Source organism: Alosa alosa, chromosome 9 (assembly GCF_017589495.1).
Source record: "Alosa alosa isolate M-15738 ecotype Scorff River chromosome 9, AALO_Geno_1.1, whole genome shotgun sequence".
Lineage (NCBI taxonomy): Eukaryota > Metazoa > Chordata > Actinopteri > Clupeiformes > Clupeidae > Alosa > Alosa alosa.
In genome coordinates, this window is record NC_063197.1 from 14731327 (window position 1) to 14751154 (window position 19828).

At 41.5% G+C, this 19828-nt stretch overlaps 1 protein-coding gene across 1 annotated transcript; it reads right to left on the minus strand.

The window, feature by feature from the left end:
- Positions 1–8082: 8082 nt before the first annotated feature.
- Positions 8083–15216, minus strand: rgmd (RGM domain family, member D). Its single transcript, XM_048253460.1, has 3 exons — positions 15024–15216; positions 10749–11278; positions 8083–9822 (listed from the first exon to the last, which is right to left on the minus strand). Exons 1-3 carry the CDS (start codon positions 15115–15117, stop codon positions 9106–9108), a joined length of 1341 nt encoding a protein of 446 aa, XP_048109417.1. The 5' UTR covers positions 15118–15216; the 3' UTR covers positions 8083–9105.
- Positions 15217–19828: the final 4612 nt, after the last annotated feature.

Sequence of the window (19828 nt, forward strand, 5' to 3'; positions counted from 1 at the left end):
TATACACATATAATATATATAAAGGAAGAGGCGATTGTGGCTTTTACTCTACAGGACAAATGAGGGTTAAACTTGAAGATCAAGAAAAATACAATGGATAAAAAAAAAGAAAGTTCAGTCCCACTGCAGGGCGTTCTTTCTTTCTTTCTTTCTCTCTTTCCCTCTTTCTGCTATTCTTTCACCATCACTCTCAGCAAACGCAGAGCAACAGCGTTCTGTGGTCACAGAGGTTTCCATTAGCAACAGTACAACTGAGAATCTCTCACCCTTACGGGACCAAAGGACCAAACATTTTTATTGTTCAACAGTAATATATAGTATTAATGATACTAATACTACAAACTACTACTAATAATATAACAAGTTACCGTTAAGAAGAAATACTAGCTTCAGGTTGGATGAGGAAAAGGAATTGTTTTCTTTTCCTTTTACATTTATAGCTACTGGGTTTCAGAATATTTAAACAAAATAGAAAAAAAGAAGAAAAAAATATTTTAAAAAGCTATGATATTTTAGTGGAGTAGAATAAGTGGGTTAGAGATTGTGGGCTTGTTTAGACCTGCGTTCGTACCTCCCTCATCATACCCATACAGAACTCTGACTCTGGACTTCATCAGAACCACGTGACTGTCACTCATTGTCTGTCTGTTCACCCTGTCTGTCTGTTCTAATTTAGTCTGTACATTCCAAACGAGGGCTGTGGCCCGGCACGCTACTGGGTCACCCCCTCAGACAAGGTCACTCTCCTCAACGCTGTGATATAAAAGCTGTCACTGTCGAGCCGCGGCTCATCTTCAATCAGGTTTAGAGTGAAAGGGATATTTTTTTTTCAGGGGCCTTTCGGAGGCATGCGGGAGCATAGAAACTGATCGCAGCTGAGGGAAAAAAAAAAGAAAGAAATAACAGAGCTGTTCGCAAAACAAAGCAGGGACAAAAGAGCCTTAAGCATTCATTATTCGCACCTCATCATCTGGGACCTACTGCTTTTCACTTACAGTAACGCCATCCCCTAAACACTGTCATTCCCAAACAATGGGAGTTATTTAAAGACATGTTTAATCACTTTGTTTTCACGCCAAAGACGAGCATCATCATGAACACAAAGGCGGCGTCATAAAAGCACTGATAATCTGGCAATAAAGCACAGTTATAAAAACGCCACAAGGGGAAGTCGGATAGTGTGTGTGTATTGGGGGGGAGGTGTTGGTAAGGGGGTTAGACTGTAGTAAAGGTCTGTAACATCCTTAAAGGGTAAATAAAATACACAAATTACCAGAACGGTGGTTAAAAAATGACCGTCCGTGCATCTCGGAGCAGGCAGGGTGAGGCGCTGGCCAACCCCGGGCACTGCGAGAGAGTCTCCCGCTGGTCACAGCAGCCAGCCACCTTTCAAGCACATCAACTTTTAATAGGGACCATCAGTTTACGGGGACCTGGGAGTGGAGTCACGGCATGATTAGGATAATGCTAATATTGATCAGATAGGGAGCCACTCGGCAGGGCGAGAGATGCACAATCAATTACACATTGGCATTTCCAATTAATTGACTGACTGACGGAGTTCACTCCCCACCACACACACACACACACACACACACACACACACATTCACAGTGTAGATAAGTAATGCCACCCAGCAGTGCTTGAAGCTGTTATGTTGCAGTCTGTTTGGATGCCTTTTAAATGCATTACTCCCAAAAATATGCATTGCGGTTATTTAGCTGAAATTATGCAGATTGCAGACAGGGAAATATATAGGAATGAAAGAGAAAGCAATTGGTCTTGTTACGGCATATATATCAGTGATTATAGTGACCCATATATTAATTATGATAGCACACTGGAGCTCGCCATATGGGAGATTCCCTACAAAATCCTTCAAAGAAACTGCACAAGACAGATACAGAGAGCAAACAGAGACGGATGACCACACAGGAATAAGGCTGATACACTTGCGAATGTTCTTTGCAATATTACTGGGCAATGTCGATGAAATATATAACACAAATAATGCTTGCCTTTGCTTAAAATGCGTATAGCGCTATACTAGGTACTAGATGCCTCTCATTTTAGTCTATTGGCTTTTGATGGCAATGCTGATCTACGGCATTGCCCAGCATATTGCCAGTTCTATCACCCGGACTGATGAGTTCAGATGGAGAATGAAAGCCTGCAGATGAAGAAATCAGACCTTCATTTGTACCAGGGTACAGACGGGGACAAACTATCAAGGGACAAAGGACATTGAAAGTGTCCTCATTTACAAAACAGTCCTGCTACATTAAAAATCTGACAGATGCCTTCATTAAGTCAATAGATACGCGTAGAGCTCAGAATATGTGTGTGTGTGTGTGTATGTCACGGGTGAAGTCCACAGGAAGATTCTGATTCAGACCATTTCCTCGCTCTCTATTTTTGTTCCTACCCGATGGCCATCATCTCATTCCTCATTTGGAGTGGAGGGGAGAAGCAGCCCTCCGCCACCTCCAGCAGGTGTTGGGGCTACTCATCCAGACCACTGGCACATCCCTCAACGAGACCATGTCCATGACATTTCACATTTCACGTCACGCACCCCTGCAAACATGTCATGCTGCGTCGCAGAAACACCATTCGGATTCCCCCGCTCTACAAATGACTGTAAATTACAGAGAGAGGGAGAAAAACAAAATTGACTGAGCCAGTGCCCCCAAAGTGACCATGAAATACATGAAAAACATTCGGCATTGACAAACAATGACATATTGCTTTTTAGCGTAGATAACGTGAGAATTTGCACACATGTAAAAATTGAGCCTCTGCGGTCACGGGCAAGCCTGTGCAGTGGCATGTAAAAGTATGTACGTTTCAAGAGACAGGAAACATCAATATTTAAGACTCACTGGATTTATTAGACTTGAATTTTATTTCCCATACGACCTCATTTTTCCACTTGTGTCTCTTCTCGAAAAAATAAGTCTTACATACACATAGCCAGGCATACACTTGCACCCACGCACACACACATACACACACACATATCCACACAAACCCTTTGGGCACAGGGCCCTAATAACAATGTGCACAAAAGCTCCTTTAAGAAATTCAACATGTGAGACTTAAATTATTAAAATCAAATTAAATTTGGCCCTCACGTAACAGCAGGGGTAATACAAATTAAAAATGGCAAGTACGTCTGAAGTTTAATAGCTTTGAAAGATGAAATAATTTCACCCTGGAAAAAAATAGCATGCCATGTTGTCTGTGGGGATGACGTCTGTTTATATCAATCAGCAACCAGTTTACAGGTGCTACCAACCGCGACAGCAGTGCAGCCACCATTCATTCTTAGAGAAGCCCTGAGCAGCATTGTGCAAATGTTGGTTCATGTTTGCCGCTCAAGATCATTTTAAACATGATTATTTTCCCTCCTTCATGTCTTTTTTTTTGTTTTGTTTTTAATCCATGATGCCCACTCAATCTCGGAGCATGCTCAGTAAGGGGTGTGGGGGTGGGAAGGGAATTAAAAGTATAACAATGGTACTACTCGTATTAACAATATGATTCTTTAACTATGATTTGTATGCTAAGGACAGTAGCTTATTATAGATATGAAATCTGTATATTAAGGAAAAATCAGCACAGGGACATTTTGGATTTAAAGGGTGGGCTTTGATGGGAGGGCAAGGGAGGGTGGGGTGGGTGGGTTCGCTTTATAAGATCATGGTAAACTTCTGGCTTCTCGGCACAAGGAAAAACAAAACAGTATATATATCGAGAGTATTTGAATCTGTTGTCAAGACGGAGAGCTTATGTGAGTGAGTTGGGCATTTCAGTGTTAATCCGGGGAGGGAGGATGCTGTTTACATTTCTTTCTTTTTTTAAAAGAGGAGAGCGCCATCTGTCTGCAGGATTGGCTCAGTACAGCATGGTGAACTGAAGTGAGGAGCAGTACCTTTTTTATGAAAAAAGAGAAGATGTGTTCTGTAATCGCCTGAGAAACCAAACATTTTTCTCCTGTTGAATATTTCTCAAATACTTGCTGCTTACATTATTTCATATTGATGACAATGATTTCATTATTTGCCAATAATGTATTTGAGCATTTATTTATTTATTATTTTATATTTATTTATTTTATTAATTTATTATTTATTTAACTTATTGGTTGATCTCTATGACTTTATTCATCTGTTATGTTTGAGAAAAAATATGTATGCATCAAAAAGAAATGCTTACTGGGCTTTTCTCTTTCTCTCTCTTTTTTTCAATTTTACAATAAAAGTACAAACTGGATATCCAGCTCCTCTTTGCTCCCCGTCATGTATACATACCCACAATACTGGATGACTGTATACTGTCATTTAACATTTTAATGGGTACTTCAAACACATTTATTTATTAAAACAAACATATGAGATGAGATATGAGATAACGGTTGAGTGACAGAAGATTAGGTAGAGAAAGGACCAATTTTCATGGCTGCCATAAGAGATTTGTCAATTTATGAATCAATTTCTCCAACATTTATCTACCTACACTTGAATTACCAATGTGAATGAATTGTGTTATATGAATAAACTTGCCTTGCCTTGCCTTAACACCTTGAACGTATCAAATCTACTATATGACAGCAGGTGATTGACAGTCTCATCATCCTTTTTGGTGTGTGGTAAATGAACTGTGTTGAGATATTGTGTTTGGTAAGAGCATAGAGGGGGATGGGAAGAGAGGTGTCCAGCTGTAAGGGAGGGTAGACTAAAAAAAAAGTAGAACCACTGGCTCATGAAATAAATTGGCCCAATTACAATAAAGTGTGGCTCTTGGTCAGTGTGCAAGCCCGGCAGTTCATCTTTATTACAATCAGTTAATGAAAATCAATCCGCCTCCTGATAAACTCTTATCTGCACAGCCTCAGAGCGCCCTGCACGCTGGATGATAATAAATTAGGGTAATATTGCCTTTGATGAGGGAGTGAATTGCAAATTATTGTAACTTTCCAAGATTTATGATGTAGATGCCTAATATCCGCACAAGGTTTTTTTTTTTTTTTTTTCTTTCACGGAGCTTCAGGGTGTGGGAGAGCCATTTGTAAAAAAGTTTAGTGACATCGTCCCATTAACAAATTAATACACTCGGTCAGGCAGGTGTCCTCAGCAACCCCCCTTCTCCTCCTGCGGTATTTCAGTAGGAAGTGTCCTGTCCTGATATCATTTTGTCTGATAATGCCAGAAGATGAGCTCAGTAAATCCACCAAGGAATGTCACTTAATTGGGGGCAAGTAGCCATTCATTTTACTGTGAGTTTATCAGGTATAAATACAGTGCTCAGACGGTAGGCGTCACAGGTAGAATCTGCTGGGAGCTCACACACGCCTCTGGTTATGCACCAGGTATCTCCTTTTAAACAAATCATTGCATTACATATTTAAGGGATTCTCCGGGAGGAGTAGGACTACTAGTCTATCCAAACATGTAATTCCTATTTTGGGCAGAATCGAGTAAGTCTATTCATTTTGATGCAGTGGTGACGTGACTTGATGCAGTCTGTGTGAGCATGTTGAATTATCATTTTATGAAAGTGCAACATCAGCCAAATTTAAGCACAGATCTGCCATCTGTCCATGCGTGTGTAATGTATGAATCAGGAGCCAACAGACACAGCGGAGGCTACAAAGCAAAGAATATGGGAAAACTTTCAAATAAAAATATTAGAGCATTTGATTAGCATTTTAGCTTTAGACAAAGTTTATTATGTGTATATAAAATAGTCATGTAGTCATGTCCTATATAACCAGCAAGTAAACAAATGAATTTGAATGAATGAATGAATGAATGAAACCAGATTATTTTCTATCAGCTAAAGCCTTTACATAATATAACATGGTGACTCACCTCACCAGCACCACCAGGGTTTTAAACTACAAAGATGATGATGCTCTTCCTGCACCACTACACCCAGCACAGGTTGTCTGTATTTGTTATAGAGGTGAGACAGTGGATAATTAGACTGGTTAGTGGCTGTGTTAGGGACCATTAAAAGGGGTCTTGAATTAAAATAAGCTGTACTGAGCACCTTTCTTACGAGTCTTTACACAAGTGCCTGGTGGTCTGTTTACAGCCACAGAGATTTGGGACCTCGGTTTTATGTCTCACTCCAACGGCAGAACATGACTGTGCATGGCTGTGCTCCCATCACTGCAGTGGGGTTTGTCCACTTAGTCCTGCTCGTCCCTCAACAACTCCTCCAGTGTGAACCCAGTACTGCATGGTGAAGTGAACCAACACACAGTTTTCTGTATTCGTCTGAGAAACCAGAGGGTATATCCAGTTAATCTCCATCAAGGCATCGGTCAGGTTATTTACCTTGCTATGTTTTGTTTATTGTTATTATTGTTTATTTGTTTTTTGTCAAGAGGTCTTGCCAGGAAAAGTTTTGGAATCACTTGTATGACAGATTGCTTGCTTGTTTGTTTGTGTTTATCCTCAGTGTACTTTCAGTTATTTAGATAAGCCAGGCTAAAGATGAATAAGATTTAGCTTTGCTGACTCTAATATGGAAAATAGAAGTAATTCAAAACATTTATGAATTAGTAATGGACAGATGAATTTTGGGGTGTTTTTTTTTTAAAGCATTAAGTAGATTGGAGGGATCAAGGACATGCATGACGACAGCCATCAATCTAGCTATTAGCCATCAAGGAGAGGGCAGCGTCTGTACAGCTGATTTATCTTGCCTAATGCTCTATTAATATTAAATTAATTCCTCCTTAGTGAATATCAATCATTCAAGAGGGCCCCTTAGAATCATTAGCAAAATAATTGTCCTTGTTTATGAGAGGAGGCAAAGAGAGACACTCATTGACAATTAAGTTTTTCTCCTGATACGAAAGTGCTGTGGTGCACCAGTGACAGGGTCATCAGAACATATTGTTGCTGACTAATGCACCAAACTTATAAGCCATTACAATGGTGTACATGTTGTGTTTGCTATATAGGTTTTTATATTATCTTCATACGTCCCTAGAGTTTGATGATTAACATATTTCAATGATAAATTGGCTAAAATAGCCCATGTTATTGGCCTGTGTAACAGCCAACTGGTTTGGTTGTGGTGGAAGTTATGTTCGGTTTCCATCTTCAGTTGCACTGCCGTTTAGTCCTTTAGACATCATACTGCCTCCTGCTGGTCAGAATGTCATTCTTCATGTCATTCTCAGCTACTTTAATGGAGGGCAGTAGAGGTTCATTGGTGAATGCCATCTGTACTGATCATGACGAGACAAGCCAGATACGTATACACCACACAGTAGGCCACTTTACCCCATCGGTAGCAAATATATTAGAAAAAGAAATTCCTTTGACACAAAATACAAAGCAAAATTATACCTCTGAGAATTACAAATGATCCAAAACGAACAAACTTTAGAAGTAAACAAGTGATGTGCCTCCATGTAAGCACTTAGTAAGCAAGGGTTGGGTCTGCTGCTATAACAGCGCCTCCTCAGTCACAGTTCCATTTACACACACACGTACACCTTTCAGCGTGCTGACTACTTGCCCACAAGTGTCCTATTTCGGGGCCATCTGAGAACCACCAGCTCATTAATGACCGCGTTGTCATGCACTGCGTGTGCTTGATGCCCACAGTGGCCCATGAAAAGAATAGAGGCGCGGCAGGCGATCCCAAAAGATCTGATGTAGCAGGATGGACAGGGGCATGTTCCACTCACTGCCTAAACATTAAGACATTCGACTGGGGTTTCCTCAGGGACCACTGGGTCCCATGTAGGAGGCAGAGAAGCTCCCACTTATGAAAGGTCAAGATCAGACACAGTTAAACATCAGTAGTAGCATGACAGTGTTTAGACGTATCCGACTGCTCCTAAACCGACTGTAGAGTCAAATTGTTTCACCTATGCAGCTGTGGCAGGCTGGCAGTACATACAACAGCTGGACACATTCCATTCATTTGAATGAAATTCTTTTGATCATCTTTACAAGTGTATATATTAGAGCCGAGGTGTGTGTCTATTAGGTGTAAATATATTTCTTTATATACATTTTCCACACTTTGGTGTAAAGAAAATAGACTTAAAGACACTGTGTGCCCAACACTTTAATATGGAAGGGATTACAATGTAAAACATATTAGTTCACTTATAATATGGATTTTTAAAAAAGCACTAGATCACATTGTATGTAAGACACGTCACAGTTAAATCATCTATACACAGACAAATGTACACATTATAAACACATATATACACTCTTTCAATATATTATTTATATAAAGAATTTGTTTTCTTTACCTTAAAACAATGAAGGAAGTAGCGCAGCTTGAAAAGGGAGTGTGTTTTTTTTCCATCTGTGGTAAACATGAAAGATCTCCATACTTCAGCATCACCAACCTCAGAGCGCCTGATTATAGGTAGCATTTCCTAACAGTTGTTGGATCCCATCGAAAATATTCACAACAAATATGCCATTTATTTACTTATGGGGCTCAGAATGTGTACCAGTAAGTGCCTTACAATCTTCCAAAAAACAACTGACTCTGTACTATTGCACACAGGTCTAGAAATGTACTAGGGACAATAATGGAAGAGAATAACAATCTGAAGTATAGTGTGATTATTTGCCTGTACCACAGTTGTGGGGTGAAGGGTAATATAGTGAAGTGTACCGTTTGTGTTTCAATTCTGCCAACTGTCCATATTGACCTCAAATCAAATCAACAACACACTTCTTTGTGTGTTAAGCATAGCCGAATAGCTGCCTTAACAATCCCAGGAACCCATGAAGCAATTATATGTTCACATTCAGGCTAGTGTTTTGCTTTGTTTTTTGTTTGTTTTGTTTTTTCTAAGTGTATACAAGTCACACAGGAAGTTGGCAGATGGTAGCAATGAAAACAGTCCATGCACTCCAACTTTAGGAATTGTAATGCTTTCCCAAGCTCTCCTCCCAGATGGCAGCTGCTGCTGCAGCTCACAGAGGAATCCACGTGAAGGTTAAACCCAGCACGGGAGTCCCGGTCCAAAGCGGAGCCGTCCACTCTATCAAAGCATTCCATCCTCAAGCCGTCATCTTGTCCTCCTCCTCCTTTCACCCTCCCTGGTCCATTTCACATGTGCAGCAACGCTGCCAACAGAGTCAGTAGGAGGAGGAGGGTGTGTGTGGAGGCCTGGGTGGCCGTGGCCAAGCCCAGCGCACCCGAGCCGGAGCTGCCGGTGCTGGCCGCGTCGTCGAGCGTCCTGGGAGGGTTCTGCTTCAGTCTGCTGGGCGGCAGCGCCTTGAGGTCCTCCAGTGCGCCGAAGGCGGCCATGGAGAACTCGGGGTCGCCGGTGGTGAGCAGGTCGAAGACGCACGACTGGAAGTAAACGTCCTCCACCTGCAGCGTCTCGCGACACTTGGTGGTGGCGCGCTCCACACTGTAGGCCTGCTGGGGCGGCAGCGGCAGGCCCTTGGGCGGCCCCTGCTGGCGGTGGAGCGTGTGCTCCTGGATGAGCTCGTTGCGCGGGCAGCCGTGGAGACACAGCTGCAGGCCGCCGCTCTCCTCGGCCGGCCCCAGGGTGTCCTCGGGCATGCGGATGGCGAAGGTCAGGTAGCGGCCAACGCGCCGCACGATGATGGACGTGCCGATGTGGCGCGCCTGCAGCCGAACCTGACGCCCCCCGGGGCCGCCGTTGTGCTCAGAGATCCACAAGCTGCCCGACTCGCCACCGGCAGGCCGGCCACTGCCACGTGTGCCGTCCTGGAAGGCTGAGGGAAGGTCCTCTGTTGTGGCCTGGTAGACCTTCTGCTCCGTACAACCATGGTACGCCTTAAATATCACCGTTATCTGAGGGGAAAGAGGAAGAGAGGATTCAAAATGACACAGACATAATCAAAGGTCAGACAGAACACTGCTATTCCGTCCTGAGACAAAAAAAAAAAAAAAAAAAAAAAACATATATCCAGGAAGAGGTCAAAGAATAACACAACTGAAATGCACTGGGGAATATGGTGAACACATTTTCTATTTCCCTTATGCATTAACAAACCACACTGAAACTGACACTACGTGATGGCAAAGAAAACTCAGATTAATATAAAATCTCATGTGATTTATCTGAAACTTCACAATACATTCCCAGGTGCTTTTCCATGAACCTTGTGGAACAGTTGCACAAAACTAGCATTCAAAACTAGGCCAAGACCTGAAGGCTGTTCATATCAAAGCTTATTTTCCCCAGATGTGTCCATGGGTTCACTAGATCTGCAACAGACCATCCATTTCAGTTCCGACACTGAAACCAGTGCTTGTGGACATACTGATGGATGGCCAGGGGTCAGAGAAAGACACTCTGGCAAACATACCACACTGTAGTCCATCAAGAAGAGCACAGGCCAGATGCACTCACGTGGGGAAATCCCATTTATCAACCGGTCAACAAAGATAAAAAAAAAATAAATAAATAAATAAGAACACATTTCACATAAAAAACAACACATTTCACATCACCTTGGGGCTAACACACAATCAGTGATTAGGACCATGTTAACAAGAGGATTGTATGTGCATACCAATTATCTTCCTCTTATTGTCAAGTCTAGAGTGACCAAGATACACTATGCATTTTAAAGCAGCATGTTAAGGTTGACAACATAATGGAACGCTGCCCCTGAGTGGATGTAAGCAGTTTGCTCGGTGTAAAACAACAGGATAGGTGTTAGTGGAAACAAGCCAAGCATGTGTCATTGGACAGCAGGAAGCATCGCGCTCACCTTGCTGGTTGCCGTGGCGCTGGAGCCCTGCACCACTGGCACGTTTGTCACCTGCACGGACAGGTAGCGGTTGTCGATAAGCGGCCAGGCGCCCTCCACCTTGCAGGTCTGGAACTCGTCGCGGAAGGTGCGCAGGTGCGGGTCGCCGAACAAGCCGCAGTGGGCGTACTTCTTGTGCTGCCCGTTGGCGCCGCCCGCGCCCTGGGCCAGCGCGCGGCTCTCATAGTCGCAGAGCTGCGAGGCGTGCGGCCGCGAAGTGCTGGGAGCTTTGGCCGGCGAAGTGGGCCCGTCGCTCGAGCAGTTGTGCTGCGAGAAGAGCTCGCGGATGCTCAGCAGGGCGGCGTGGTACGTGAGGTCGCCGTGGCAGCCGCGCGACGTCCGCCGCGTGCAAAGGTTGTAGGCGCGCAGCGCCGTGCAGTAGTCCACGGTGTCAGGCGACGCACCGCCCTCGTCAGGCAGGCCACCGGATGGCGATGTAGAGGCCACATACTCAGAGTTGCAGCGCTGGATCCGACACTGCTGGCAACATGCTGATGGAGAGAGAGAGAGAAAGATGAAGGGAGAGAGAGAGGACAGATGTTATACATTTGTCATCACAACATCCATACATTTAAGGCAAGAATGAAGCTCAAATTATCAAGTTTGCTTTTATTTGACTTTGTTTGAATTCTGTAGTTGCACAGAATTCCCCTCACTGAACAGCAGGATGTGAAAATGCAAATGATGAAGGCTTTCAATGTGAAAATTATAGCCTATGTGTTTACATACAGTACTGAACCTTATTTTCCATTGTAAACTGCAGTTGCACCAATATCTCCATTACAAAAAAAAAAAAAAAAAAAAAAAAAAAAAAAAAAAAAAAACACAACTAAGAAATAATTTCATTTGGCAGTGGTAAATGTTATGGACAACCTTTCAAGATAGCTTTCTTAGCTGAAAGTTGTTTGGAATATCCCTTGGTTTAAAAGGCTAAAACGATGAAGTCTTATTCTTCTCTCAATATTGATAGAAAATGAAGGTCTGAGAAACAGGAAATGCACATGGAGCTTCTGGTTAAAGTGGGCTACAAGTAAAAATATTTTTCTCTGAAGTTCCATGGTGAGCCTGGACACATTGTCCAAAGGCCAGAATCCACTGATGCTAGTAGACATGTTGAAATTCTAATTCTGATTAATGAAATGTTGCTTCCAGGCATGTGGCCGTGCTAAAATAAAAGTCAACACATTTTCATCAATACTGTGGTTTCTCTCTTCCCTCCAGAGCTGCATGTTTACTTGGTAGCAGTGGGAAGAGTTGGCAGTGGTTTAACTTTTCAATGAACCACCAACTCTGCTTCCTAAATTTGATTTTCTGGAGCATTTTAAATATGCGTTTTTTTTTAACAAACACTGCAAAGCAGGCAATGAAGTCATCCTCTCGTCAAAAACAATATAACTGATTCAACCTTTTAAGCTTCTAAATATTACCCAAGATGCCATTTAGTAGGGCTGTGCTGATGTCATGTCATGTATGCCAATTTCATGGGTTTAAATGTGGCCTACTATGCGAGAGGTTAGTTCGGTTTAAGAAGCAGGTATCCATGGTAAAATCGGAAATATGAAAATATAGCCTATATCAGTGCAGTGCAGTGATTTTTTACCTTTTATTTGGACAGGGATCAGGAAATGACCTCAGGTCGGATTCAAACCTGGGTCCCTGTGGGCACTCGGACCCGTATATGGTACGGGCGCTGTAGCCTGCTTGCGCCACAGCGAGCGCCACTGCTGCACCCCCACCCACCCCCTACTCCATCAGTGCAGTTTTAACACTCTGGCTAAACGCTGCAGGTCAGCAAGGTCAAACTATTCTCCACAGAGAGTTAACAGATTTACATTAAACAGCTGACTGAGACCTAAGACAAAATGTCAAATAAAAAGTAACAAACCAATGCAGTAACATTAAAATGAGAGATGTGTACTGAACATCACAGAAGGTCTCGAGTGTATGACTGCAATACACTTTATTGTAAAGACAACTTAGTTTGACATGGGCCAACAAGAAGAGAGAACAACACTTTTACATTTTGAAGTTTACTTCTTCTACAACAGGTGCTCAGTCAAGCACTGCTGAGGCTCTATGGTTGAAACAACTGACTACAAATCATAAAAGAAAATGCAATTATAAACAACATTTTCCACTTTTGGTCATCCTTATTTGCACAGCCTTCTAAAGACTCATTGTAGTTTTCAAATGGCTGTGAAACAGAAGCCTAGCGACATGCAGCTGATGGATTTTCCGTACACACGTACAAATGTGATAAATCTCAAGCATGGTTTACACTGGTGAACATGGAGAGTTTTGTATTGAAGAGACGCCTATTTTTTAATCCAACTACATGTTTAAGCAGTGGTGTTGGAAGTAATTTGCTTTTCAACGCCTTCGTGCAGACAGGAACAGATATCAATCAAAATTGATTTGTATGGCAAAGACTGATATGGTTATTTGAGGGTTTAGGATGCATGATAAAATCCCAAGGCAAACAAGGAATTGAATAGACATCGCATCGCTAAATCTTCCTAACTAGGGCAACTCTCAGACTAGTCTATTCCACCAGTCACTTCCACACTTTTTGTATTCATGAGTAAATGACTAGACTGAACCTATTTAATTAAACTTTGTTGTATTTTAGCAGAGTTATAGCTGTAGTGTAGTCCGGCCTCAACCACTGGAGGCTCTCACAGCATGCTAGTAGTGGACCCCTGACTCCACACATGCCAGAACCGTTTATGTGAGGCTAATCATGGGCTGTCCTGCTTGTAAACTAAAACCCATAGGCACCAGATCATGCCAATGCATATCTACATCTATACACATTTGTACTGAAAATATTGTAGGTTATAAATAAGGGGCGATACTTTATCAAATCTCTTTTTGCATCTACAGATGGGACATTTGAATTTACATACCAGAGATATGCATCAGGAATTAATATGGTAAGCTTTACAGTAATAGTAGTGGTAAGAGTATTTTATTGCCCTCTACTGTCAGGCAGAAGAACACTTATTTCAATGAAAACATCATTAAGTCATGCACATTTGTCTTGTGTGCAACAGTAAAAGAACGGTGAAACGGCTGTAAATGTCTTTCAGATATTATGGAAACACCCACAACTTACTGACTTTCTGTCTGTCTGATAACCAACCAGGTAACCGTTATAGGCTAGGCTACAACCTATAAAAGTTTATCACCTCAGCTAACTTTATTGTATAGTGTCCAAATTGAAGAGGGCGCACACAAAAACTGAATAGAAACACTGGTAGTTGATTAATTTCGAGTAAACTTGTTTAGGGCTAGACCCAATTAATTATCAGGGAAAACTGGGAATTTGTCTCGAAATTCAGACTCGGGGCGTTTGGATCTGGCCGCGACATTAACGTTTGAGATAACGTTAGAGCTAGACAACTACGTCCATTCCGTAGAGAACAATGGCACAGCTTACAAATTAATGTTTCAATACAAGAGAGTTGGTCAAAGTTAGTTCACGTGATAACAAATATATAATGGCATTAATTAAAGGTAGTTCACATGTTATCCCACATTTCTTCACGTTACATTAGTCATAACTCTTGGTTGTAACTTGTTAACGAGCTAACAAAGTATCAGGAAAAACAAGGGGAAAAGTTTACATTAGCATACTAAGTTAGCCAGGTAACTTAGTTAACGTTAATTTCATCAACAGTGCAACATTGTGAGCGCTAATTGGGCCGTCTTGTCAGTACACCATGTAAACCATTGTTACATGGCACGGCAACAACTTTTAAATGAATATGTCGTAAATAACATTCAATAAAAACTTAGCTGGCAAGCTAGGTATTAGCTGGCTACCACTCGCTAGCTTTGCAAATGTCGCTAACTCTGCTAGCTAGCTCGTGACCAGGTGTAGAATAGTTCTACAGCCAAGGTACCGAACTACAGCAGAGTCGTTAGCTTGCTAACAGTTCAGATAGAAAGCAGACCATGCATCAGAAGCCTGGGAGGAGAACGAGTGTACGATAAACAGATGGTTAGAGGAAAAGATAGGTATTTTTTCCCCTTATCCAGATCATGATGTGCTTGTCAACATCACTGTCAGTTGCTTGACCTCAACGTTAGCTCACGATAGAAACAACACTTGACGGAACAAGCTCGAGTCGCTAACACGCTGCGGGCCGTAGCTAACCCGAAGTTCCATGACTTCAGGGTGCGGGACATTTGTTTCCTATGCAAGCGGGTAAATTGACTGATGACATTATTTACCTGGTCGGAAAAGCAAAGACAGTAAAACCATCATTAGAGAAATCCAGTTCCAAAGCTTCCGCTTAGCCAAGTTGTGAGATCCGCTTTCCCCCATGCCAATCCATTCAGTTAGATTGAAGTTCTTCGACTGCTGCTCATCGGCGTTGAAGCTGCGGGAAACCAGACTAAATTTTTCATCCCTGCTTCTGGCATTGTCATTCAGAGAGGACTACTCTGTGCTCCCTTGCATGGGAGGAGTCTGAAGTAAACCAGCCTTCAAATTAGTTCTCTGAGCAATGAATCAGATTTTGTTGTTGTCATTTAGGGTAACTTTTTTTTTTTTATAATCAGACAGCTCAAACTACATCGAGATAATTGTTTGCTCATACAATGAAACAAAAATCGAAACAGTAAGTAGCCTACTCTATAATATGAAAGAAAAATGGCTGTAACCTACATCTGCAATATTTCTGAGTATTCATGTCAAACAAACACAACAAAAACACCTGAAACATAAAACATATATATTATAACATATGACAAAGCATGTCATAGCGTAGGTAGGCTATTATTTACATTATTTAGCATTCTTACTTTTGGGTAACAACAACAACAACAGGAACAACAACAACAAAACAATTGGAATCAATTGCACGGAATAGTCTAAATAGCCTATGTAACAAAATGAATGCCTTGACCTTTACATGCAGCTCAATCACTGATTTTCCATGCTTCCATAACTGAATAATGTAGGCCTACTGGAAGATACAATTTAGAGGCTACTGTTTGCATTTCCCATTTCTTTTATTTAGGCTAGCTCACTCAAGTGAAGTGATTACTTGGTAACACTTTATTTTAATGTGTCGCTGTTACAGTGTACTTACCTAATTAGGTACAGTGGTACAACCTGTGTAACAACATGTACTATCAGGTACTATCATTGTACTTGCATTATGTATTTGTGGGTACCTACATATAGTTGTTACATTGTAATACTGAGTGCTTTTACAAAACTTTGCCAATTTGCCTAAATTTTCATCAGAGGCAAAGAGCTGACCTGAGACCTGCTGGATGGGGTAAATCTGGTCATGATAGATTTGATATACAAACCATTCTTAGCTCCAGTCAAGGCCTCATTGTCTTCAGTGTACATGTAACAGCTGTGCTGCTACAACCTTGTTACTCTTTGATACAGTGGAATAAACTGGAACAGGTCTTGTCTTGGAACAGGTCTACTAATTCACATGTCCTGTGTGGTGTAACAGCAGACACGTTTCAACACATCAATTACAGGATGCATAACATCATTGACAGGATGTATATATGTAGATGTAAGTACTTAACTGGTACACTTTATTTTAATGGGTTTATTCCACTGTATCAAAAGAGTAATAAATGTGTACCAACACAGTTGATACATGTACTACAGTATGTAGGGTAATGGCAGACATGTTCCAAGACACCAATGACACAACATACATGTAATATGTAATTGTAAGTACTTAACTGGTACACTTCATTTTAATGGGTTTATGCCACTGTATCAAAGAGCAATAAGTGTGTACCAACACAGTTGATATATGTACTATGTAGTGAATTAGTAGACCTGTTCCAAGACATCGAAGACATAACATACATGTCATATGTACATGTAAGTAATAAGTAACAAGGTTGTAGCAGCACAGCTGTAACATGTACTGAAGACAATGAGGCCTTGACTGGAGCTAAGAATGGTTTGTATATCAAATCTATCATGACCAGATTTACCCCATCCAGCAGGTCTCAGGTCAGCTCTTTGCCTCTGATGAAAATTTAGGCAAATTGGCAAAGTTTTGTAAAAGCACTCAGTATTACAATGTAACAACTATATGTAGGTACCCACAAATACATAATGCAAGTACAATGATAGTACCTGATAGTACATGTTGTTACACAGGTTGTACCACTGTACCAAATTAGGTAGGTACACTGTAACAGCGACACATTAAAATAAAGTGTTACCGATTACTTTTATTTATACAACACAAAAAGAAAAAGTACTGGCCTACATTTTGAATGGGAACATGCCCAATCAATTTGAAAGTTTATACTTTTCACTTCAGAGTGAGCAGGATTTAGGCAAGATTATGCCTGTTCTTCACATGGGGCTAACTCTGTCAGAATCACCCCCTTGGGTCCAATGCTCTGGTGTTTGTTCAGCTAATTTTGGGGTTTGACTCCCTCTCTATCTAAGAATACATCTGAATTCAGCACAAATGTTAAAATATCATAAGACGCTTAACTATTGGCACCTTTGAGAGGAAATTATCTGCAAGATTTAATTATCTTACCTTTCACCACTGTGTTTTTCTGGACCCGTGGGAAATAGCATGTCACCTTTGAAACAAACAAAATGATTAGAAACCTGTGATGATGTTAATGCACTGCATGATTAAAAAAAAAACTTTTCAGATGTATTACATAACCTAGTAGAAAAAAATGTTCAGTTTTGTCTTGCCCATTCAGTAGCCACGAATAATAAAGTACAACCTGGTGTCAATAGTTTTAATTACACAGCTGACTTGCTCTCTCAGTAGGTTTCAATGCATTCATTCATACTGTTAGCATTTCTAATTATCCTGCCAGCAATGACTTTTGTCAGTAAATGGAAGAGTAATTCATCTCCAACTTCTATAAAGGTGTTGGCAGGACCAAAAGAAGAGAGAGAGAAACATTATTCATGTGCATGGTTCACTGAAGCAAACATGTTGTTCATTCAGGTGGGCAAGGGATGCGGGCATGCATGGATGGATGGACGGATGGGTGCATGGGAGAATTCTTTATATGGAATATAACTATAGATGTTTTGTTTGGTCTGATGGCTGGAGAAAGAAGCCTTTCTTCTCATGCTTTTTTTGAGCATATTCCATTTCATGACCCAGCAAATATACATGTTCTGCGAAGGGGTGGGGTGGGGTGGGGGGCTGGGTAAGTAAATTACTGGGATGAAACGGGTAAAAGAGGAAGCCAGAGTATTTCTACTGACACTGGATCATTTGTTCTAATACAATAGAAGAATGAGGTCAGTCTGGTAAAATTAGCCATCCAACTCATAGCAGATCTGAATGCCAGGCCAGTGAGAAGGAACGGCTGGTCTCGTTTTGTGAGTTGGAGAGGCGAGCGAATGAAAAAAAATATACTAAGGGAGACAGAGGAGAGAGAAAAGAGATCAGAGGGGAGGGAACGTTTTGTACAAAGTGTTAAAGATAAACAGAAAGCAGAGAAAGAAAGAAAGAAAGAAAGAAAGAAAGAAAAAGGGAAAAACGCTTTCATATGTTACTTGAAACAGTGAACATGGAGCATCATTCCCAAACAGGAGATGAAAATCTGCTAAGACTGTGAACTTCTAATCAGTTGTGAAAAAGATAAACAACAAAAACCTAAACAATGTAGTTCTAGTGTGTGAGAGGAAAAGAATGGAAGAAAGAGAGAGAGAGAGAGATGGACTGTTGGACTGAAGGATAGACAGGTGGGAGGGAAGAAAGTGAGAGGGATTGAGTTTCCCCTGACTGTGTGTCTGGGCAGCTCCATATGTTCCTCATTAAAATCCTCACACTACGGGCCCAGCTTTGCTCCAGCCTGCTTGTTTTTGTTGTTAGACCCATCTCATTGCGGTCTGGAGGAAACCAGAAATCATCTGGCCCACCTAGGCCAGGTCTGTCATATCTATACTGCTGCTGATACCAAACAATTACTTTCATCCAGCAGTTTTTTGTATATAATTGTATTAGGTTGACTTAATCTGATTTAAATTGAAGACAAAGTTCTCATTTTATGTTCTTCTGCTGGGCTACTTGTATGTGGTGAGCTGTTAGATTAATCTGCATGATTTGTTCTTTCATCGCACTGGATTTACATCATTAGTGTTACTTTGGAATAAGGCCAGATGTCTTTTTTGGTATTGCATGTATAGATTTCATCACTGATTTGATCATATTGTAAGATGGGATGGATCATTGGCTTGGCAGGCCAGTGGGACGCTTAAACCAATACCATGGCTGATGCCACAGAGCAGATAGCAGTCACAGAGGTGTCAGTCACTCTGATACTATCTGCCCCAAGGGACCAGCTTGAACTGGCACCTCATGGGGCACATTGAAGGAGTCTATGATCTCGTAAGTCTCAACAAGTGATATGAAGACTGAAAGCTTTGAAAGGGGGAGGTTCAGATCTCATGATTATTCTCGTTACCTTTTAATTAGGCTGATTTATTTTGTGTGATAATAAACCTAGTAGAAGTAATGCGATAGGCCTATTCATTCCAGCCTGGCAGTGCCCTCCCACACATTTTTCTCAACACCGGAGTCTGGAAAATCCTCACTGGATGCTGTTTGGGTTAGGGGTGTCACCACTGTGCACTGACAGTCAAAATTATGTTGAGAGCCATTGTATAAGCTCCTAGCTTAAAAGAAGCTTGCAAGATTAAAACTGGCAACGCCAGGCTGCAGAGCCAGTTGGTTAAACAAACTCAACAGGGTGAGGAGCCATAACATGTCTTTCCCATTAATAAAGGTCTTCATTCAGGTTGTTGTAACTTCATCCACATGTAGTTTTTGCCAAATTGACTAATTTTCAACATCTCTGCCAGCCTCTTCAACTCTGGCCATGTTGTTGGAGCTGGATTTCCAATGGCAGTGCTGCCTCGTTGTCATCACCTAAATCACTACCCACAGAAAATCCACTCGGCCAATCCTCCTCTACACTGTAGATTGAAGATTTCCAGATTATAACTGCAGTGAAAACTAAACTGTTTTTAAAGTAATATGATGTCGCTCTTCTACCTAAAA

Coding starts and splice junctions, on each gene's coding strand:
- rgmd (XM_048253460.1), bottom strand. CDS start 15,117: ATGGGGGAAAGCGGATCTCACAACTTGGCTAAGCGGAAGCTTTGGAAC. Junction 11,279..15,023: donor GTCTTTGCTTTTCCGACCAG/GTAAATAATGTC, acceptor TCTCTCCATCAG/CATGTTGCCAGCAGTGTCGG. Junction 9,823..10,748: donor GCGCCACGGCAACCAGCAAG/GTGAGCGCGATG, acceptor CTTTCCCCTCAG/ATAACGGTGATATTTAAGGC.